Source organism: Chelon labrosus (assembly GCF_963514085.1).
Source record: "Chelon labrosus genome assembly, chromosome: 1".
Classification (NCBI taxonomy): Eukaryota; Metazoa; Chordata; class Actinopteri; order Mugiliformes; family Mugilidae; genus Chelon; species Chelon labrosus.
Window position 1 is genome coordinate 35,706,970 of NC_140337.1, and position 24,590 is coordinate 35,731,559.

General features: G+C 45.0%; 1 protein-coding gene across 1 annotated transcript; it reads left to right on the top strand.

Moving 5' to 3' along the window:
* The first annotated feature begins 515 nt into the window (after window positions 1-515).
* Window positions 516-24,189, top strand: LOC311488410 (kinesin-like protein KIF1C). Its single transcript, XM_084545084.1, has 28 exons — window positions 516-1,090; window positions 6,889-7,016; window positions 8,775-8,851; window positions 8,938-9,016; window positions 10,562-10,662; window positions 10,807-10,872; window positions 10,960-11,138; window positions 11,225-11,336; window positions 11,423-11,500; window positions 11,590-11,655; window positions 11,745-11,823; window positions 12,070-12,148; window positions 12,218-12,366; window positions 15,113-15,250; window positions 15,335-15,462; window positions 15,547-15,626; window positions 15,938-16,013; window positions 18,393-18,472; window positions 18,680-18,774; window positions 20,233-20,316; window positions 20,492-20,672; window positions 20,764-20,836; window positions 20,910-21,008; window positions 21,559-21,720; window positions 21,821-22,108; window positions 22,217-22,306; window positions 22,385-22,607; window positions 22,695-24,189. Exons 2-28 carry the CDS (start codon window positions 6,911-6,913, stop codon window positions 23,552-23,554), a joined length of 3,828 nt encoding a protein of 1,275 aa, XP_084401210.1. The 5' UTR covers window positions 516-1,090; window positions 6,889-6,910; the 3' UTR covers window positions 23,555-24,189.
* The last annotated feature ends 401 nt before the right edge of the window (window positions 24,190-24,590 follow it).

The window sequence follows — 24,590 nt, forward strand, 5'->3', positions numbered from 1 at the left end:
GTGTCTCTCTGTGTTAGTCCTGTGATAGACTGGAGACCTGTCCAGGGTGGAACCCCCCCCCCCCCCATCCTTGTGGCCCTTCACAGGACAAGAGGTTACAGAAGATGAATGGATGATGTATTATCAACTTGATATATTCTCGGGGGAAGATCACCACCATCTCCAGACGGATTTAACAATGTTAATTAGTGTTGATTAGTTTATTTATTTTTTATGATTCTTTCTCAGTCCAGGGGTCACCAGGTATGGGACGTCCCATAACAAAAAAACACTAATTCAGTGTGTTGCGTTTTACTCATGCTCCTACATTTAAATGTCTATTATAATTAAAATGTTCCAGGTATCTATCTGTTAGCCACTGGGTCACACCGTTTGAAGCTCTCTCTTAGTCTCAGGAAACTGTGTCAGAGTGAGACCTCTGTCTGTCGGGGAGGAGCTGCTCGGCCCCGCGGGGCTGACGGCTCACGGGGACGCGCCCGCAATCACACGCACTCACCCGCCGCGCGGCCAGGCCACCGGCCAGCCTCTCTGCCTCTCTCCCCCTCTTCTCTTTCCTTTCCTCCGTTTTCCGTTAAAACTTTCCGGTCTGACCCGGTCCACCGGTGAAGCCCCCCGCCCTCCCCGCCGCCAGCAGCCGGAGAAGCGTCCACCGGCCGGACAAATAACCGGATTACCGAGTTTCAGAGCCGGACCTGCCGTGATTCACCGCCCCGCCAGCGGCGGGCCTCAACTTTCCTCCACCTCCTCTCACCGTGTTCCTCCCTCTACCGACGGCCGCTGTTACCGGACGGTGACGTCACCCCGGAGAAAAGTTGAGAGCGAGCCGCCGTTAAACCGGAGCAGCGCCGGTTGGTGTCCGTTTAAACTTTTCTTCAACGGCGGAGACACAGCAGCGCCCCCACCCAGCTCCCACCGCCCGGCTGTCCCGGTACCGACAGGCCCGCACCGGGACCAGGACCGGGACCACGGAGGACCCGCACACCGAACTCTCCGTTTGTTTGTTTGTTGTTTAGTTTCCTGATGGGGACTCTGTGAACGGGTCAGCGCGTGGCTTCCACGAGACTCAACGGTTTCCAACGTTCCGGTAGAGGTGAGTCATGTCCCGGTAATTAGACCCGGCCGGTACCGGACTACAGTCCCGCTTCAACCAGAGCTAGAGGCCGTTACCGAGACTTCAGAGTCCCAGCTGATCAGATCAATAACAATCAGCTGATCAGATCAATAACAATCAGCTGATCAGGTCAATAACAGTCAGCTGATCGGATCAATAACAATCAGCTGATCAGATCAATAACAATCAGCTGATCGGATCAATAACAATCAGCTGATTAGATCAATAACAATCAGCTGATTAGATCAATAACAATCAGCTGATCAGATCAATAACAATCAGCTGATTAGATCAATAACAATCAGCTGATCGGATCAATAACAATCAGCTGATTAGATCAATAACAATCAGCTGATCGGATCAATAACAATCAGCTGATCGGATCAGAAACGTGTCACACACTGACGTCACCAGTGATTAATAATCTAAAGTCAGGGTGTATCTATTATTCTGTCAGTCAGGGTGTATCTATTATTCTGTCAGTCAGGGTGTATCTATTATTCTGTCACACCGACCAGGTGAAAATAAAACCATATAGTTGTTCTTCCTCCAGACTGATCTGTTCATTCAGAGCTCTGTGGTTTATTTACATCTGTACCATCATCATCATCATCACCATCATCATCATCAGGGTCTAAATGGTCAAAACTATGTGGACACCAGTCCTTCTTTGTTGTCTCTTTATGTCCCATGTAAACGTCTCAGGCGTGTCCACATACTGAGCTGAATAATGAGACTCACCTCTCTCTGCTAAAGTTAGCCTGAGTGGCTACAGCAGCTCTCAGCTGGCATCTCAGCTATCTGAGCGCGTGTGTGTGTGTTACTGTGTGTGTGTGTTACTGAGCGTGTGTGTGTGTGTGTGTTACTGTGTGTGTGTTGTGTATTTTTAGCTGCATGTTGTTTGGATTCATGCTCTGATGTTATTAGGCAACAGCACAAAACCAATAATCTGAGGCACACACACACACACACACACACACACACACACACACACTCACCGTCTGCTTCAACATGACACCTCTGTGTGTGTGTGTGTGTGTGTGTGTGTGTGTGTGTGTGTGTGTGTGTCCACATGAGGAATGTTAAATGTCTCCACTGTGCCACATGTTAGCGCTCAGGCTAGTGCTGCTCAATACAAACAGGAGTTAGCATCCAGTGTTAGCATGTAGCTGGAAGCTGTCCTGGGGGAGTTTCTTCTTCTTCTTCTTCTTCTTCTTCTTCTTCTTCTTCTTCTTCTTCTTCTTCTTCTTGCCTCCAGGTCCTGATCAAGTCGTGGCTTCATGCTCTTAATCAGCTGCTTCGTCTCATTTATACGTAGATGGAATCAAACCTGTTGAAGCTTGGTGTCCCAGCTGATTCAATCCCCGCTGATTCAAACCGGGTCACAGAGAGATGGAGCGTGACCTCTGCTAAAACCTCTGGTCCTGGGATCATCCTGCCCCGTCTGGATACGGGATGAGATGTTCACATTTACCAAACGTCTCAGCAGTTTGATTTCTGCTGGAATAGTTCAGTGTGTTTGTTTTCTGCAGGCTCGCTCATGCTCAGTAGGAGCAGAGCTTCCCGTAACCAACTGAGACTGAAGTTGATTATAAAGTGATTTCATTTTATGATCTGTACATATTAACCATCAGTCATGTGCTGCAGGACGACGGCGTTAAATCAGGTTGCTGTCTCAGGAGGAGCAGCAGCGTCTGAAGGCTCAGTTTCTGCTTTGAAAAGAAAGAAAAATATGTGATAAACTCAAATGAAATCCTCCTTATCAAACAGCTAATCAGCGTTTCTTCTTCCTCCCCCACATCATCATCATCACCCGTCGGCCTGCGTCTTGTTTTTGTTTTGTCTTGAACGTCCTGCTGCTGTAGTTTTTATGCAGCTAGTCGTCGTCTCTAAAAGCCCCAAACACTAAACGCTCTCTAGTTCCAGCCTCTCAGACGTCAGGGTTTGATGCTGCTCTTGGGTTTTTGTTGGTTTGAGGTAAAACAAACTCTCTAAACTGATCCTGGCTCGTGGGAAAGTGTTTGTCAGTAGCTTGTGGTGAGTTTGAGGCTCGGTCCTGACTAATAATGCTATGTTTGAGTTAAAGTCATCTGATCTGGTCTCTGAGGGCCTGAGGCTGTTTGAACACCAGACACGATGCTCATATCTCTCACTGCACTTGAAGGCACCACGTGGTCCATCGTCTTGTGAACAGGATGTAGAGACGGTTCAAGTCAAACAGTGTTAAATGTTCTTTACGGGCCGGGCGTCAGGTCGAGCCCTTCGCTATCTTTAGCTGAGTGTGTGTACGTTGCCATAGGACGTGTGTGACTGTGTGTGTGTGTGTGTGTGTGTGTGTGTGTGTGTGTGTGTGTGTGTGGGGGGGTGTGTGTGTGTGTGTGTGTGTGGTATGAAGACCATTCATTATCACATTCCTCCAGAGAGGCCTCCACATGGGAACTAAAGGCTGCTACATACTCCGAGAGAAGTTTGTTCTCGCACTGAGGGCTGCAAGAACAAACTGACGTCATTTTGTTCTCGCAGCCTGTTCTCGACACGTCAGCCGGGCAGAACTTTTTTCTCATGTGGCGTCTGGTTACTGTTCAGTGATTGGTCAGAAATTAGAAGTGGGTGTGGTTAAATGCAGACATGCTAGCGGCTGGATGCTAATAGTCGCAGTGTGACCGCTAATCCCTCCTGGGTAGAGATCGGCATACTGAATGAACGGCGTGATCCGACGGACGCGGTCGCCATAACGACTGGCCGACATCCGAAAATAATAAGAAAAGTGTCTCTCGTCATCAGTCTCCCGCATATCCCACAATGCTTAGCGTGTGTGACCTACGCTGCAGTGGGAGGGGCCTATGAGGACTTCCCCAGAGTTAGACACTTGAGTTTCTCGTGAAGTATAAATGACCAGGACGAACTTTTGTCTTGTTCTTGCAGCCTTAGGAGCAAGAACAAATTATATAACAAGCTTTGTCCTCGTGACGGCTGATGGACGTCAGATCTAGATCAGATGTCTTCACCTCCAGTCCAGTTAGAGGCGACGAGCTACGTGTCCACGGACGAGAGACAGGAAAGACGTGTCCCCTGATAAAAGAATCCAAGATGGCGTCTTCAGAGGCACATTACACTGGTCGGATCTGAGCGCCGATAATAAATGTCCATAAGTCCTATATGTGGACAAACACCACAGACGCCTCTTTCCTGTAGTTGCAGGGTTCAGTGTTGTTGCTCTGTGTTTGGTCTCCACCAGCTCCACAGGTTCAACCCTGCAGCGTTTCTGACCTTTAGTTACCTACAGATGTTAGAGGCTGAACCTGGACAGATGTGACGTCTGAGACGTGGACTCAAGAAGAAGAAGAAGAAGTGTTGTGCGTATTTCTGTTGTGTTTCCTCGTTGTTGCTCTGAGAATAAAGCAACAAATCCTTCGCCTGGTTTCTGTCTGGAGGTGAAAGACGTCGTTCTCGTCCCGGTTGTGTGTTTAAACAGCTGATTAGTTTGAGTAACAGCAGCTGAACCAGCCGGGCCCGTTCAACCAGACATGCTCAGTGTGTGTGTGCTGGTGTGTGTTGGGATGCCTGCAGCGTGAAGTCAGCGTTTGTGCCTGGGGTCTGTGGTATGAAGGCAGCTCGCTCACCTAGACTCCCTCACAATAAGATTAGAGCACAGTCCAGTATCTGTGGCCACCATCTTGTCTGTGTGTGTTCCTGCTGTGTTGACAGAGCAAACACACACTCTGCTGCTGCTGCTTTATGTGTGTGTGTGTGTGTGTGTGTGTGTGTGTGTGTGTGTGTGTGTGTGTGTGTGTGTGTGTGTGTGTGTGTGTGTGTGTGTGTGTGTGTGTGTGTGTGTGTGTGTGTGTGTGTGTGTGTGTGTGTGTGTGTGTGTGTGTGTGTGTGGGTGTGTGGCACATTTAAAAGAACATTAACATTCAGATCTTTATGGTCTTCAGTAAATCTACAAATTAATGTTCCTGTCTCGGTGCAGCTCAGATTGTTCATAATAAATATATGTTAATAAATAAATTAATTAAAAATAATAATAGTGAAAGAAATAAGAAGAAGAACGTTAACAACAGGTTGTACGGGTTATAAAATAACACACAAATGTCTGAAAAAAAAAAAAGTCCTTAAATGTCAAAATTAAAATAAAAAGTCAGGTAAATAAATAAATAAATAAATAATATTGGGACAAAAAAAGGTTTGAAATCTGTTAAAAAAGAAAAGAAAAAATACAATATAGAAATAAAAAAAATAGCAGAAAACCTTTCATAAAACCTCTACAAAATTTTATTAATAATACTAATATGTAAAAACAAAATTAACAAAAAATATACTTTAAAGGGGAATATAAATGCAGAAAAAAAAAACATTTTAAATATCCAGAGGAAAAAAATAAAATAAAAATCCATATGATTTACTAAAATATTATTGTAGGTGATAAAATTGATCATTTCTAAAAAAATTATAATAAAACTATTTAAAAAAATTTTTTTTATTTTTTTGTGTTACATGTCAAATTGAATGACTGAAAGTAATTCAGAAAAATATCAGTTGTAATAAAATAAAGATATTTAATGTAGACAATGTAAATACAATGTCAGAAAAATACAGAATAAATGTCCTGAGGGTCAATAACACGCAAAAGAACATAAATAAATAAAAGTAAATAAGAGATTAAAATCCTCTCTGTGTTTGTATGGAGGAGCTGAAGTGAGGCCAAGAGTCTTGATCAAGACTTAAACTGTGTGAGTTTGTAATTGATGGAATGTCAGCTATGTGTTTATTACAGACACACACTAACACACACTGACAAACACTAACACACACAGTAACACACACACTGACACACAGCAGCTGATTACCAGTGACTCTGATAGATGATTGATGACTGGATCAATAACCTGCTGACTGTTTGGTTAACGCAGTGAACACACACACACACACACACACAGTAACACACACACTAACACACACACACTAACACACACACACAGTAACACACACACTAACACACACACACAGTAACACACACACTAACACACACTCAGTTACAGTATCTTAGTTTTTTTTCTCAGGAGAACAGACTGATGTTTGACCTGAGGGCGTTCGACATAGACTAACACAAAGAGAGAGAGAGAGAGGGAGAATATGAATAAGAGACAATGGGATGAAGAAAAGTAGGAAGACAGAGTTGACGAAGGGGGCTGTGGTTTCTATGACGACGAGGAAACTCATAACAGAGGACAGGAATGTAGAGAGAGAGAGAGGAAGGAATGAAGGAAGGAAGGAGGAGTTGAGGGAGCAGTAATGAAAGGAAAGAACTGAGAGAGAGAATGAGTAGCAGTGCTCGAACGGCCGGGATGAATTCGAGGAGAGAGACAGAGGAGGTGGAGAAAAACAAGGGATTACTGAAAAGAATAGAGAGAAAGAAAGTAGAGGTGTATGACAGGAAAAGAGGAGAAGGAAAGGAAACGGGAAAGAGTGAAATTAAAAACTGAGGGCGGAGGAAAAGCTAGGCCTGGAAAAAAGGAGAGAGGGGAAAAAAGCGGGAAGGAGGGAATGTCATAAAATGAAGGGAGGAGTGCTGGAAAAGAGACAGAAAGACTTTGACCATAAAACGAGGGATGAAAGAGAAGAAGAGGAAGGTTTATAAAAATAAAGAAGGGATGGAGGTAGAATGACATGGATGGAGGGAACGTGAAGAGAAGACGCTTTGAAGAACCTGTGTCTGTGTGTGTGTGTGTGTGTGTGGGCTGTAATGCTGCTGTTTTCTGATTGGCTGTCCTCAGGTGGGGTGGGCGGAGCCGCAGGATGGCGGGCGCATCGGTGAAGGTGGCGGTCCGAGTCCGTCCGTTCAACTCCAGAGAGACGGGACGCAACGCCAAGTGTGTCATCCAGATGCAGGGAAACAGCACCTGTAAGACCAGCACACATCTGTCAATCAAACATCTGGAAGACTTCACTCATGATGACAGGGTGTCTCATCAGATCAGTCCACTGGATTCAGTCCAATAAATCTTTCTGTCAAAGTTAATGTAGTGTGGAGAGGGTAGCTGGTACCTTGTGTTCTCTACTCCAGAAATGTTCTGGTCATCCAACGCTGCCATAAACTCCCTAACCCTCTCTGGAAGATGTTTCTCCTTGACGCTGTCTCCAGGAAACTTTTCTCTTCTTTTAAATGCAGCGTTTCTTCATCTGGTTCTTCTTCTTCTGCTTCTTCTTCTTCTTCTTCTTCTTCTTCTTCTGTTCCTTCTCTTTCTTCTTCTGGTCCTGTTCTTCTTCTTCTTCTGGTCCTGTTCTTCTTCTTCTTCTGGTTCTGGTCCTTCTTCTCCTGATTCTAGTTCTTCTTCTTCTAGTTCTTCTTCTAGTTCTTCTTCTTCTTCTGATTCTAGTTCTTCTTCTAGTTCTTCTTCTTCTTCTTCTCCTGATTCTAGTTCTTCTTCTAGTTCTTCTTCTTCTTCTTCTCCTGATTCTAGTTCTTCTTCTTCTGTTTCTAGTTCTTCTTCTTCTGATTCTAGTTCTTCTTTCTCTCCTGATTCTAGTTCTTCTTCTCCTGATTCTAGTTCTTCTTCTTCTTCTTCTCCTGATTCTAGTTCTTCTTCTAGTTCTTCTTCTTCTTCTTCTCCTGATTCTAGTTCTTCTTCTTCTGTTTCTAGTTCTTCTTCTTCTGATTCTAGTTCTTCTTCTTTCTCTCCTGATTCTAGTTCTTCTTCTTCTGATTCTAGTTCTTCTTCTTTCTCTCCTGATTCTAGTTTTTCTTCCTCTGATTCTAGTTCTTCTTCTTTCTAGTTCTTTTTGTTCTTCTCCTGATTCTAGTTCTTCTTCCTCTGATTCTAGTTCTTCTTCCTCTGATTCTAGTTCTTCTTCTTCTGGGTCTAGTTCTTCTTTTTACATTTTTCAGCTTTGACGCTAGCCAACGTAGAGGAAGACTACGTTTTGGCGCTACAGAGACGTGGTTCTTGTTTATGGCAGAGATAAATAAATAACAATAGATGAGGATTAGCTGCCGATCCGGTCATTTTAGAAATGCCTGATTAGGCCCTGCTACCGATCGGGACATCCCGTATGACCGTTATCTACACTTTCTACTATTACAGTTTACTTTTATTTTTTTATGCCTTTATTTAGTCGTTGCTAGAGAAGACAGGAAGTTATGAGGTGAGAGAAAGAAGAGATGATGTGTTAAACCCTGTGAAGAGGCAGGAATCAGAAACTCTTATTGTCTTCTTACCCAACATGAGGTTTCATAATGAAGCTAAAGTACACACTTGTATGTCACAGAGCTGTCAGACACTTATCATACCAGAACCAGTCGGTGATAAAACCAAACAGTTTTACTTTCACAGTTGGTCAGATGTAAAACACTGAGAGACCCACCAGCTTCCAGGTCTTCATGAGTTAAAACAGGAGGCTCCTGCCTGTCATGTGACCTCTGAACCTGCTGCTATTTAACCTCACACACTCACTTTATTAATAGACTTCCCTGCAGGACTGTTTTTAGCAGCCATGTGTCCGTCTGAACGCTCTCTCATCCACGCAAACATTTACACTGAACCTCTCCAGCTTTGTTGCCCCCCTGGTTTAAATCTAAGAGTACTAGGGCGTCTACATACGTCTGGACTAGTGGAGGGACTAGTTTCATGAGCTGACTCTTTCCTTTTCTCTCTCTCTCCAGGTATCTCCAACCCCAAACAGGCCAAAGATGGAGCCAAGAACTTCACCTTCGACTACTCATACTGGTCACACACAACGGTAATCACACACACACACACACACATAAACACAGGAAACATTCATAATCACAGCGATAACCTTACACTTTGTTTGTGTTTCTTCAGGCTGATGACCCCAGCTTTGCGTCCCAGAGGCAGGTGTATAAGGACATTGGAGAGGAGATGCTGCTGCACGCCTTCGAAGGTAAGAATGCTAATGTCTGCTAATCTTCAGTGACCAGGTTTTAAATGTTATCCACTTGTTCTAATGCCCCGGGACACCATAATGACCTTAATGATAAAGAATAATGTTGTTAATGAGCCTCAGGTTGATGCAACAGGAGCTAATGAGACTGGTGGTGATTTGATGCTACATATGCTAAGGCTAGTACTTCAGACATTTAACGAATATACTGCAGAATCTGGTCATGATGCTAATGAGATTCACGTTGATGCTATAGATGCTAATGCTAATAACAAACCTGCAGGTTTTACTTACACACACTACACTGCCTGGCCACAAATAAAAAAAGTCTCCACCTGGATTTAACTGATCAAACGGGTAGGAGCCTCCTATTGGATAATTACTGCATGGGTGATTATTTTTCAGCTGACAGCAAGTTATTTAACTCCAACTGATGCAATGAGTAGCTTCTCATTTCTTCAACAACCATGTCTAAAGACACATCCTGTGGTCGTCTGTTCGAGAAGGGTCAAATCATTGGCATGCATCAAGCAGAGAAAACATCTAAGGAGATTGTAGAAACTACTAAAACTGGGTTAAGAACTGTCCAAGGCATTATTAAAAACTGGAAGGATAGTGGAGAACCATCAGGGTAAGAAGAGAGGCAGATGAAGTGATGCACCCATCATGCCTAGTGTCCACTGTACAAGCCTGTGGGGGCAGTGCTATGATCTGGGGTTGCTGCAGTTGCTCAGGTCTAGGTTCAGCAACATTATGTGTCCAAAGAATGAGGTCAGCTGACTACCTGAATATACTGAATGACCAGGTTATTCCATCAATGGATCATATTCCAAGATGACAATGCCAGGATTCATGGGGCTCAGATTGTGAAAGAGTGGTTCAGGGAGCATGAGACATCATTTTCACACATGGATTGGCCACCACAGAGTCCAGACCTTAACCCCATTGAGAATCTTTGGGATGTGATGGAGAAGGCTTTGTGCAGTGGTCAGACTCTCCCATCATCAATACAAGATATTGGTGAAAAATGAATGCAACACTGGATGGAAATAAATCTGGAGACATTGGAGAAGATTATTGAAACAATGATACAGAGAATGAGCTGGAATCAAAGATAAAGGAGGTCCAACGAAGTGGTGACTTGTTTTTGGCCAGGCGGTGTATAATTTTAGTACTACAGGTGTTCAGAGATGATGCTACAGAATCTGATCATGGTGCTAATACGACTGGTAAAGAAGCTACATATGCTAATGCTAATAACAATTCTATTGACGCTACATGTGCTAATGATGATATTTCAGCTGTTGCTAGAGATGTAGCAGATTTTAATAATGTTGCCACACGTGTTGATGCTCATGTTATGATGTTGCTACAGGTGCTAATGCTGCTAATGTTCCTATTGAGTGATATCTCGGATATTAGCAATGATGCTAGTGAGGTTGTTGATGCTGATGCTAAGTAATATTACCAGTATTATTATGGATGCTGCTGATGCTGATATTAAAGATCTTATTTTTAATATTCTTATTTTTATTATTTTTCCAGGATACAATGTTTGCATTTTTGCGTATGGTCAGACGGGCGCAGGAAAAAGCTACACCATGATGGGCAAACAGGAGCCTGGACAGGAAGGGATCATCCCACAGGTAACACACGGTTTGATTATTGTAATGAATAAATACTTCTGTACTTCTGTCTGTTAAATGAGTTTATTCCTCCGTGTGTGGAGGCAGTTCTACAAACATCCAAACATCATTAATGATCTTCTGATGGTTTGTATTTGTTTTCAGCTGTGTGAGGATTTATTTTCAAGAACAGGTGAAAACACGGATCCTGACCTGACCTACTCTGTGGAGGTAAACCTCTGACCTTTGACCGCCTCCGTTCAGACTGATTCACTGATCGGATGCTGATTGGCTGAACCCCGTCTCCTCCGTCTGCAGGTGTCCTACATGGAGATCTACTGCGAGCGGGTTCGGGACCTGTTGAACCCAAAGTCCCAGGGCACTCTGCGGGTCCGAGAGCATCCCATCCTCGGGCCCTACGTGGAGGATCTGTCCAAACTGGCCGTGACCGGATTCACCGACATCCGGGACCTGATGGACGCCGGCAACAAAGCTCGGTCCGACCCCTGAACAGTTAACGTTAACGAGGCCGGCCGGCGGCGTCAGTGACTGATGTTTGTATCTGCCTGGTTGTTGATTTCAGGACGGTCGCAGCCACAAACATGAATGAGACGTCGTCCAGGTCTCACGCCGTCTTCACCATCGTCTTCACCCAAAAACGTCGCGACCAGATGACCAGCCTGGACACTGAGAAGGTGGGTGCTGTGAGGTTTGTTTTGGTCTCATGAGGACTCGGTGTTCATTCTCAATGTTCATGTTTTATCCCTGACTTTCTCCTCAGGTCAGTAAGATCAGCCTGGTCGACCTGGCTGGAAGCGAGCGAGCAGATTCTTCGGGGGCAAAGGGCACTCGGCTCAAGGTCAGAGTTCATACTTTGTCGCGGTGATAAACTCATTTCTGATTTATCTTCTGTCATATTCACTGAATCTGATTTACTTGTGCATCCAGGAAGGAGCAAACATCAACAAATCTCTCACCACGTTAGGAAAAGTGATCTCAGCGTTGGCTGAAATGGTAGGTCAGCGCTGTCTGGTGAATAAGATCAGCTTCTGGTTCACATGTGCTCAGTTAAAAACTGTCTGCTTCTCATCTCTGGTCTACAGCAGAGCAGCAAGAAGAGGAAAAGTGATTTTATTCCTTACAGAGACTCTGTTCTCACCTGGCTGCTGAAGGAGAACCTCGGTAAGTCATGTTATTGTCGTACCCATGGTATCAGAACTACGACAAACAAACAGCAAACAGAGTCATTTTAGGCTAAAACGGATATTTAATTTAGTAGTTCTTTACCGGGGCGTAGATAAAGACTCATCATAGTCAATTGGAAGCACCAGATACACTAATATCTCAAAGACATGTGGCTAATGATATAATGAGTCATTCAGAGAGAGCTGGTCATTACATGGACGTTTTACTGTGTGTTTGTTCCAGGAGGGAACTCTCGGACGGCCATGATTGCTGCTCTAAGTCCTGCTGACATCAATTATGAAGAAACACTGAGCACCCTGAGGTCAGCTACTGTCCACAGTCGTCCGGTCTCCAGTTTATTGTCATCTAACTCGGCCTGATCTGCTTCCAGGTACGCTGACCGTGCCAAGCAGATTCGCTGTAACGCTGTGATCAATGAAGATCCAAATGCCAAACTGATCAGAGAGCTGAAGTCTGAAGTAGAACGACTGAGAAACCTGCTGTTCTCCCAGGGCCTGCAGGAGCTGCTGGACAACGCTGGTATATGCACATTAATATACAGTTTATTATACTGGTATAAACACAGTTTATTATACTGGTATAAACACAGTTTATTATACTGGTATAAACACGGTTTATTATACTGGTATAAACACGGTTTATTATACTGGTATAAACACGGTTTATTATACTGGTATATACACGGTTTATTATACTGGTATATACACGGTTTATTATACTGGTATATACACGGTTTATTATACTGGTATATACACGGTTTATTATACTGGTATACACACGTTTATTATACTGGTATATACACATTAATATACAGTTTATTATACTGGTATAAACACAGTTTATTATACTGGTATAAACACGGTTTATTATACTGGTATATACACGGTTTATTATACTGGTATACACACGGTTTATTATACTGGTATATACACGGTTTATTATACTGGTATACACACGTTTATTATACTGGTATACACACGTTTATTATACTGGTATATACACGGTTTATTATACTGGTATATACACATTATTATATTGGTATACACACATTATATGGTTTATTATACTGGTATACACACGTTTATTATACTGGTATATACACGGTTTATTATACTGGTATATACACATTAATATACAGTTTATTGTACTGGTATACACACTGTTTATTACACTGGTGTACACACATTAATATATTGGTATACAGTAGTCCCTCGTTTATCGCGGGAGTTACGTTCTAAAAATAACCCGCAATAGGCGAAATCCACGAAGTAGTCAGCTTTATTTTTTACAATGATTATAAATGTTTTACGGTTGCAAAACCCCTCACTACACACTTTATACACTTTTCTCAATAACTTGCAAACATACCGCACTTCAGTCACACTGCCAGCGATCAAAGATACTGTATATGTACATTTGGCAAGCTGAACGCATTCTGTACTGTACAAGAGACACCGTACGAGGAGATTGATTGACAATGGTCTACAGTCCCTTAGCCAATCAGGACGCAGAAAGCAATGCGCTGTAAAAAAAAAAAAAAAACATGCAAAATTGCAGTAAAAAAATCCGCGAAACTGCGAGGTGAACCGCGTTATAGCGAGGGACTACTGTACACACATTATATGGTTTATTAAACTGGTATACACATTATTGTACCGTATACTTAAATATATGGTTTATTATACTTGTATACACTCATTATTATACTGGTATACACACATTAATATACAGTTGATTATACTAGTATACACTTTATTATTGTGTATATTATATTTTATTCTCAGTACTGGTATTTCAGTACTTTATGCACATTTATATATTGTACATTCTGCAGGATAATATATATATAATATATATATTTATAATATATAAATACTAGAGATGCACCGATAATGGCCCAAAAGTGCATTTTCAGTTTTCAGCTGAAAGACTTTTATCACCAAAACAACATGGCCGAAACAGGATGTTGTGATGATACAAGCAAAAACCACAGCCACAGGCGTGTCTGCCGTGTGGACGTATTTCAATATAGAAAGTATTATATAAATACCCACTGATAGCGATTTGCATTTAATATTAGGGATGCACCGACAATTTATCGACGAAACAGGGTGTTGTGATGATGCAAGCAACAACTGCAGCAAAATTTTCGGCCGAAAATTTTCGGAGCATCCCTATTTAATATTTCACCTGAACTCCAAACATCCAAGCGAGGAAGTTTCCCAGTGATGGCGCCAAGGCAAAAGGAGTGCACAATACGTTGATTGTGATAACCTATAGATCGCAAAGGCAGTGCGGGTAGAACGCGTGCCGTTGGAAAAAAATAATGTTTTAAATGTTAGTCTGATCATTTATCTGCTCTACCTGCTCCTAAACAAACAGCAAGACAAACGTTCATCTTTTTGTTTTGTTTTTCACTTTTTATTGCGACGCCCGTTCAGAGTCCACATCCACAGTCTGAGCAACTTCAATTAAGACGACGGTCTTTCTTAAAGGGACAGCGTTATTTTTCTAAAGGTGCAGTGCACCAATTTATCTTAATAAAACTAAAAACAGATATGCTCAGTCTAACCTCACAGTGGATCCATGCTGATTTCCACCTGCAAAAGCTTCTGCTCCATTATTATTTAATGTAAACATGAGTGGAGTCAAGATAAACATTTTATTTAGAATTCTATTTTATTTTATATTGAGCATTGTTGGAATGTGCTAAATAAATATTTTCATAATTTTGTAATTGATTTATTGTTCGAAACATTAATATTAATTTATGAAATTGCAATGTCTTGATTTTAGTGAAGGTAGTAAACAGTCATAGTCATAAATGCAATGGGACTAATAATCGTCATAATAATTTTTTGGTTTCGGCCAAGAATTTTGATTTCAGTGCATCCCTGATTAATATCTTTATTCACTCGTGTGAATCCGTTAGTGTTTACGCTCCATTATGTTTTAATATGTTTATCTTTATGTAGAGAAACACTGGAACACACACATTAATTAAGTGTGTGTTCATTTGAACATAGTATGTGTGGCATGTCTGTCTGCTGGACCTTTAAAGGCTATTTACAGATAACAGCAACTGTATGTGTGTGTGTGTGCGTGTGTGTGTGTGTGTGTGTGTGCGTGTGTGCGTGTGTGTGTGTGTGTGTGTGTGTGTGTGTGTGTGTCTCAGACATTTACAAGCTGTTCTTTACATAACCAGGATTGCTGAGATTCCAGTCTGTTCAAGTTAAGGCTGACTCCTCCTCTCTGTCTCTTAAAGTGAACAACAACAACAACGTCCTCAGTGGTGTCGCAGGGGTTTCCTCCTCTTCCTCTTCCTCCTCCCCCTCCCCCTCCCCACTGCAGCTGGCTCTCACAGCCAATGGGATTGCACCTAAGGATGGCCCCGCCCCTCCAGGTGAGCGTGGGACCTGTTCATTATGTTTTTCTGGTTAAATACCAGAGACGTTCTTTTATTTCTTTATTCATTTTGTCTGAGCAGATGCTGAACCAGAGTCTGCAGGCGACGCACCTGCTGAGCCCGACCACCTGATGGAGGACGGAGAGGAAGGAGAGGAGGCGGTCGCCACGGAGACCATCAGCAAAGAGGAAGCAGCTGAGAGACTGCTGGTAGGATGAGACTCCACCTGCTGTCATGTAGAGACTAATCTGTGTCGGAGCACAAACCAAAGACCTGTCTGAACGCTGTTGTAGGAAACGGAGAAGATCATCGCTGAGCTCAACGAGACGTGGGAGGAGAAGCTGAGGAAGACGGAATCTATTCGTCTGGAGAGGTAACGCCATGAAGTGGAGCTCTGCTTCTGTCTCTGCTGGCTCGTCCTGCTGGACCCTGCATGTGTTCAGTTATTCTTTAGGTTGATTTCACTGATTCATGCTTGAAATGTGGGTTTATCTTGGATGTGTTCTGTCACCATGGGAACGTCTCTTGCTATCAGCTGTTATCAACTGCAGCTCTGATTGTTCTCTTTACTGTAGCAGCAGAGCATCATGGGTAATGTAGTGTTTACAGGCAGCATGCTAGTCATGAGTTCCCGTGTTCATACTCTGTGGATGATTAATGTCTCTGTCTCTGTCTCTGTCCCAGGGAGTCCCTGCTGGCAGAGATGGGCGTGTCCATAAAGGAGGATGGAGGGACGCTGGGCGTCTTCTCTCCTAAAGGAGTGAGTTTATATGTGTCTCTGCTACAGAGCGTCATGAGCCCTCATCAGTGTTTGGAATAACGCCGTTTAAGGGCGGGCATACACTGTGTGATATTTTAAATCCTTTGACTCAGCTCCATCTCAAACTACACGACTAGATCACTGAGTTCAAAAGTTCACAGCCTACGAATCATGTCCTCACACTATACGGCCCGATGCTCTGATGTGACTTGACTGCTCACACTGTACGTCCATATACCACACGTCGGACTTTCGTATCCGGAACCGCAACGGCAAAAAGAAGTAGAAGAAGAAGAGGAACCCGGAAGTGGGAGACGCACATCCAAGTTGTTTTGACGTAACTTCAACGATCGCTCATGCTCTGTGTGAGAGGTTGAGGCAAATTGGCTTGTGGCACTGCTTCTACTGAGCGATACCTTCACGAGCAGCGACCAGGATCTCAAACAAGTTTGATTTTCTTGCGAGCACACAATTTGTGATCGGGAGGTCGTCGTGAAGCGTTAATCTCTCCTCGTTACCCCACGTATACTGCACGAAGCACGACACGCGATTGGGCCGAAATTTGACCCGATTCAAAAAAATAGTCGCACGAGTGGAAAATCGTCTCAAAATGAGCCGACAATCGCACAGTGTATGCCCGACTTAAAAGAACGGCGTTAGGTAACCGCGTTCTTTTTTCAGTAACGGGGTAATCTAACTACCGTATTTTCCAGACTATAAGTCGCTCCGGAGTATAAGTCGCACCAGCTAAAAAATGCATAATAAAGAAGAAAAAAACATATATAAGTCGCACTGGACTATAAGTCACATTTTGGGGGAAAATTTATTTGATAAAATCAGAGACCAAGAACACATTTCATCTTGAAAGGCAAGTTATATTAATAACAATAGAATAGAGAACAACGGGCTGAATAGGTGTCTGGTATGTTAACGTAACATATTAACAGCTATTCCGATAACTATAGCATAAACAACATAACATAACAAGTTTACCAAACTCTCGATCTCACTCCAAATCACTAAATCCATTGAATTCTTCGTCCTCTGTGTCACTTCTACGCCGCCGCTATTACGCAGGAGTAAAAGAAGTAGCAGATACTGGCACACAAGCCTAGAGCGCCCTCTCGCGGCTGTCAGTGTGAAATAACGAACACGTGAAATTATATATTTTAATATATAAGTCGCACCTGAGTATAAGTCGCAGGGCCAGTCAAACCATGGAAAAAAGTGCGACTTATAGTCCGGAAAATACGGTAATTACTTTTCGCGTTGTTACAACGCCGTTAACGTTACTGGACGTTAAATGCGGTGCGTTACTATACATCGATTGAATAAACTGTGTAATCCGAACGCACCCCTGGCTCACCGCTAGTGAGGAGGTGGGTTAATATAACGAGGTAAGCGATTATGATTGGCTAAGTTTTTATGGTAGCCAATCAGAGCCAGTGGTTTTACACACATGCCAGCACACGCGCCACACACACACACACAACAGCTAAACAGAGATTCGATGAAGCAGCAGAGATGGCGAGTCAGGAGCAATCCAATGGAAAGTTGGCATTTTCAAGGTGGAGATATAAGCACTACTTCAATAAATAAAAAAATTCATTGTGGTCAAAGGGAGGAACGTGCATGTAATGTGTACATTATGTCCAGGAGCGAAGACTTTCTCGACATCCGTTGTAAGCAACTCTAATTTAATGAAGCATCTCACAAGGACACACGCATCTACAAAGCTAGTGGCCAAAAACACCGATACCTCCACCACAGATGATAGCTCGCTGTCCACTAGCAAAGAAGGACTCGGAGCAAAGTCCTCCAAGCAGCAAAAGCTAGATCCTCCTGCCTCACAACAAAAACCTGAAGTCAACCGTATGATAGGCAGGTGTGTTGTTAAAAGTGTGTTTCCATTATCGACGGTGGAGGATGATTCATTCCATTATTGCTAAAATACTAAGAAAGCAGAGGCCTGTACAAATTCAACTTTTTTTTTAACAGTAACGCAAATAGTTACTTTCCCTGGTAACGAGTTACTTTTATTACAGAGTAATTCAGTTACTAACTCAGTTACTTTTTGGAACAAGTAGTGAGTAACTATAACTAATTACTTTTTTAAAGTAACGTTCCCAACACTGGCCCTCATCATGAGCGTCAAAGCTCAGTGATGTTTAGACTCTAGAGCTGCATTCATTCTTCTGACACACATCACACACCTCGCATCCTTCACAACATCTCCTCAGACGTCTTCTCTCAGTTCTGCTGCTTTCATTTCAGTCTCAGTAACTTTAGCTTAGCATTTATTAGCTCCAGCTCCATCATGAGCATAAGGTGTAAATGTGAACCAAGGTGACGTCATGGAAACGTTGTGTGTGTCTGCAGACGCCTCACCTGGTCAACCTGAACGAAGACCCTCTGATGTCTGAGTGTCTCCTCTACTACATCAAGGAGGGATTCACCAGGTCAGCTGACATTATCATTTAGTTTCATCTGTCTGTCACAAAGCTAGAGTCTGATTCTTCTTGGTTTGAAGCAGGAAAAGTTAAGAACTTCATCATCTTTGTTCTCAGTGAAGGACCAACGATAAACTGCAGGACTGCTTCTGTTTTCTTTAACACTGTTTTTAAAGTATGTGATTACTGACGGCGTCTCCTCTGTGTGTGACTCAGGGTGGGACAGCAGGACGTGGACATCAAGCTGTCAGGTCACTTCATAAAAGAGATTCACTGTGTTTTTGTCAGTGAGACCAACGAGCAGGGAGAAGGTGAGACGCCCGTCTGTCCCTCTGTCTGCTGTGTTCTTGTCTCAGTCCTGTCCTCGCAGCGCCCCCTGCTGGTCTGAGCTGAGACCTGATCTCCACTAAAGCTGCAGACACGTTGAGTTAGTCTGACCTGAGGACCTGTTCAGACAAGATCTGATGTAGGCAATCTGATCTCTGACCACATCTGGGTCAACGTGTCCTTTAGAATATAAATATTCTCTAGTCCCTGTAGCTGTTAACTAGCTAAAAAGAAGTAAATCTAAGACTAAGAGGACCCATGTGTATTTGAGTTACGTATTTCCTCAATAATCCCTGGTGTCTTTATTTCTCTTTATTACCAGAGATTACACTGCATATAGAAGCTTCCAGGGCTATAGTTATAATCTGAGATTAGTGCAGGTCTCTGAACTAACTAACATCAGGGCAGAGATCAATAGATAATAAGTTAACGTGTGATGAACACACATGAAACAGCTCTGTTCCTGGTTGTGGAGCAGCAGTAGAGCTCCACTAGAGACATCAGCTGTTGTAATATTCTGCTGAAGAACCAGATGATGTCAGAGTTCAGATGTGGAGACACATGTTTGTTACCAGGTCTGAACACATGAACCTAGAGCTGATCACCTGTGATCAGATCAGTGGAAACTCTGAACAGAACCTCAGAGCCTTAGTCTGCTTCTACTGTGACTCTTTCTATTTCTGTTTCATGTCAGAGGGAACATGTATTTACTTCATTAATAATCTAATCAATTAATACCTTCTCATGTGTCATTAGAAGAAGATTTTAAATCCACTTTTTTATAGTTGATCATTTGCTGTTAAAATATGAATATATAATGAGTTTGTAGTGTGTTTGTGTTCATGGATATAAAGAGAAGCTTCCAGTGATTTTAGTATGTGTGTTACTGTGTGTTTGTGTGTTATTGTGTGCGCTGGTGTGTTAATGTGTGTGTTGGTGTGTGTGTGTGTTCAGTGAGTGACTCTCTTTCTTCTTCTCTTTCTGTAAAAGCTGCCAGGAAATCAGTCAGGTATTGTTTCACAGTCGCTGTTACCATGGTGACGTCAGCTTTCATTTTCACTCCTATGTTTCCTGACCCCCCCCCCCCCCCATTCACTCCCCCATCTCTTCACAGTGTGTGTTTCTGACTGTAGATTTATTTTATCTGAATCTGATTCTTTTGATAATAAATACTGATAATAATGATTAGGACGCTTCGTCAGTTTGACCTCCTCGGTTATAATTCGTTATTTTTGGTCCAGACAGCTTTCACTGAAGATCTTTGACCAACCTGATGATTCTCAGGCAGCTTCTCAAGCCTGTGTATTTAAAAACCAACATTACTGATCCCGACAAATCAAAATTCACCTTGACACTGATCTGACACCAACTGTTGGTTTAACTGAGAGATGAAGCCTCCTCATGTTTCCCTCTGGTGAATGCAGATTCTTCTTCTCTTCCAGTGGTCGTCACTCTGGAGCCGTTAGTCGGAGCAGAGACGTACGTTAACGGGAAGCAGATCACTGAGGCCGTCGTACTAAAACAAGGTACTGAGTCACCTCCAACTGAAGGAACGATACTTCATGAAGTACGCGTTAGACCAGAGACACATCCACGTTTTTTAACTTCTAGACTTTAAAACACAACAAAGCATCAGGCTTAGCCGCTGAAAGTAGCACCAGGCGCATCCTCAGTCTCTTCCTGTGTGTCTCCCGTCGCTAGGTAACCGCATCGTGATGGGGAAGAACCACGTGTTCCGGTTCAACCACCCGGAGCAGGCGAGGCTGGAGAGAGAGCGCAGCGTCACGGCCGAGCAGCAGGGGGAGCCAGAGGACTGGAACTACGCTCAGAAGGAGCTGCTGGAGAAACAAGGCATCGACATCAAGCTGGAGATGGAGAAGAGGTAGAGACGGCGGCGCCGCCAGAGTTCACGCTCCCATCGTTCACGCTCCGTTTGTTGTTTGTTGGTCGCTGATGAGCTCGGTGTGTTTCAGACTGCAGGACATGGAGACTCAGTACCGTAAAGAGAAGGAGGAGGCCGATCTGCTGCTGGAGCAACACAGACTGGTGGGTTTCTAGGACTCTGTGTGGTCCCTCACAGCTGATTCGTGTCTTTAAACACTGGCCCGTGTGTCTTCAGTACGCAGACAGTGACAGCGGAGACGACTCGGACAAACGGTCCTGTGAGGAGAGCTGGAGGCTGATCTCGTCCCTGAGAGAGAAACTACCGGCTAACAAGGTACGTGGACGAGTGTAACAGGTTACATCTAGAGGTTCTGATGAGGAGGAACATCTCCTGGAAATAGAAGAGTAGAAGAAGAAGAAGATGTCCTCCTCCTTGTTAGTGTCCAGAATGTCTAGAGTCTTAGAAGACAACCAAGATGTCTCCACGTCTCCATCATCTCTGTCCACATTGACTCCATCTTGGTTCATCTTGTTTTTCTACCTCCATGTTTCTGTCCCTCACCTGATGATGATTAGTGAAGGTTACCATGGTTACCACCACCTCTACTCCTCATCCATGGTCACGTATTGATTCTGGTTCATATTAGAGTCAGATGAAACACAGCCAGTGGTTTACTGGATGTAAACACAAAGTTGTCAGGTTGTCTCTATTAGCAGCGTTCATCCGTCCTCTTCCTCGTGTCCACCTCACAGCTCCTCGTCTTTATCTTCCCGAGCGTCTTCAGCCTTAGGACAGTCAGGATAACGTCATGCCTCAGACATAATTTAATTTACAGGGTAAAGAGACAAATTAACGTCCTGCTCTCTCTCACCCGTGTCTCCAGGTGCAGTCGATCGTGAAGCGCTGTGGTCTCCCCAGCAGTGGGAAGAGGAGGGAGCCCCTCAGAGTCTACCAAATCCCTCAGAGGAGGAGGATCAGCAAGGACCCCAAACGGGTCACCATCGAGGACCTCCGCATGCAGGCGGTCAAGGAGATCTGCTATGAGGTCTCACACACAGTCTCAACATTCTGTGACAGATGAATGTTTGTGTGTTGCTGCTGTAAACATCTCCTCCTGCCTCTCACCCTGACCTCCCCCTCTGCAGGTGGCTCTGGGAGACTTCCGTCACTCCCGTCAGGAGATCGAGGCGCTGTCCATCGTCAAGATGAAGGAACTCTGCCGCATGTACGCCAAGAAGGACGCCAACGAGAAGGAGAGCTGGAGGGCCGTGGCCCAGGACGTCTGCGACACCGTGGGCATCGGAGAGGAGAGGAGCCCCCCCACGGAGGAAGGGGGAGGAGGAGGAGGAGGAGAGACGGTGGAGGGAGGAGGAGAGAAAGGAAAGGTGTACGACCTGAAGGCTCACATCGATAAACTGACAGATATTTTGGAGGTGAGCTGTGTCTGACCAGATGTTCCTGTTAGCGTCCTCACAGAGCTAACGTAGCATAAGGCTAGCATGCTAACAGGAGCTATGTGATAACGACTCTGACTCCTGCAGGAGGTGAAGCTGCAGAACAACATGAAGGACGAGGAGATCAAAGCTCTGAGAGACAGAATGATCAAGATGGAGAGCATCATACCCGTCCAGGTGAGCTCACGCCTCTCGCCCCGGTGCTCGCCGGCGCGGCGGTCGCTCCTCTAACTCCTCAACGCTCTCGTTTTCCAGGATGACGACGTGAACGGCGAGGAAGGCGGGTCGCCTCAGAGAGAAGAGGGCGGGGCCAGCGACACCCCGGGCGTGCCCGAGGTCAGAGTGAAGCGGCTGATGGACGAGGACCCGGCCTTCAGGAGAGGACGCCTCCGCTGGCTGAAGCAGGAACAGCAGCGCATCCTGAACCTGCAGCAGCAGAACATCACCAAGAAGCTGCGGGGGCAGAACCAGAACCAAGGTCAGGGTCAAACCGTTCCACTGATTCTGTTTAAGGAGCAAGAACAGCTGTGTCTGACGGGGTTCATCCTCTGTGTCCTCTCTGCAGGTCAGAACACCCCCACTGTCCCGGTCCATCTCCCGGGGACCGGCCGTTTCATCCCTCCCCAGGAGTGCAAGCTCAAGTTCCCCTTCAAGAGTAACCCCGCCCACCGGTTGTCATGGGGACCAGCCAGTGCCGCCCTGCAGGCTCTGGGTCTGGGGGAGGGAGGAGGAGACGGGGGAGACCAGAGGGAGGACGGAGGAGGACTGGAGGGTAAAGGTTCTCCCTCACCTCCTCCTCCTCTCCCCCAGGGTCAGACTCCTGCTCTCTTGCCCCTCCCCTTCCCAGTTCCACCCCCTCGCATGCGCACCCCGAGCCCTCATCGCGCCTGGCAACAGCGTAACTACGGTAACCAGGGTAACCAGGGCGGCTTCCACCACCACCACCAGGGCAACAACCAAAACCAGCAGCGCCGCTACCGACGCAACTCTCTGGACGGCTCCACGCAGGGCAACTTCAACTTCGACCAGCATCAAGGTGGAGGCAACGGCGGGCATCAGGGGCGGCCCAGACAGAGGAGGGGGGTGTCGCCCGGGCCGGGTGGGGAGCGAGGAGGGAGGGGAGGAGGTGGAGGAGGCGGGAGGGACAGAGACAGAGACAGAGACAGAGACGGGGGCTTCCATTACAACCAGCGCCAGCACCATCAGTACCATCACCATCCCTACTACAACCCCCACAATGCACCATTCCAGCCAGGACCTCACCCCAACTACCACAGCCTGCCGCGCTCCGGGGCCCCGCCCCTTCCTCCTGACATGCTACTGGGGGTTGGGCCACCGCAGGGGGGGTGGGGCTTCACCACCCCGCCCAGGATGAGGCGACAGTTCAGCGCACCGGACCTGAAAAACAAGGAGACCCCTATCTGACCTCTGATTGGCTGCAGGACACAGGCTGATCTGATGCTGTAGACGACAGGCTGTGTGTGTGTGTGTGTGTGTGTGTGTGTGTGTGTGTACGTTGTGTGTGTGTTTCAGCACTAAAACGTCGTCACACACCAACTAACACAACACCACACCCTCCCTGTGTCCTCTGTCCTGCTGTCTCTATGTCTAGACTGCTCCTGCTTTTGTTTTAGCACGGGTTAGTTGTTGCCATAGCAACACTGGTTTAGGAAAAAGTGAGTTTTTAATATTTCTGTCGACCTGTCAAACGGGATCGACGTGTTTTATTTTTCTTTTATATCGTGGCGTGGATCGGTCGTCTGTGCCGCGGCGCCTTGAAGCCGAGGAGGAGGTGACTTTTAAAGATGAAGTACGTTGGTTAGTTTTTACTAGGATTGCCTTGGATAGTTAGCATTACAAGCTAGCAGGATAGCCCCAGTTTAGCACAGGTGGAAGGATTAGCTTAGCCTAACCAAAGCAGCGTTCAGGTCCCGCGGGACAGAGAGTTCGTACGGCCGTCGGCTCGTAGCTCCCGTCTCTCCTGTGTGACGTGAACGCTGCATCACAGCGCTGCAAACCAAAGAAAGTCGCTCTGTGGCGCCTCCTACAGGCGCAGAGCTGCCGGTGACGACGGTTAGTGGGGGAGGGGGAGGACGAGGGGGAGGGGTTGGGACGTGTTGTGGTTTTAAATGTTGTTCCTGAGAGTCAAGTCTTTTTAAAGAGTTGTGTGTATATTTGAAGTGTACCTTGACTCACGTGTTTTTATGAAGATGAATTTATTTTGAAACGTTCTGACGGTGAGTTCACTGTCTCTGGCAATCGTGGGAAATGTAGGAAGTGACATGTAACACGGGATGTCTTGTGGGAGATATTTGAGAGACAAATAAGAAGAAGTTGGATTATGGTTTATGTAGGGCCAGCAAGGACCTCTGGGAAATGTAGTAGGAGATAGAAGGTGGCTGAGAGAAGACGGGAGACTGAGACACATTCAATAAGCTTTGGTTTGAAGTAACAGACACTA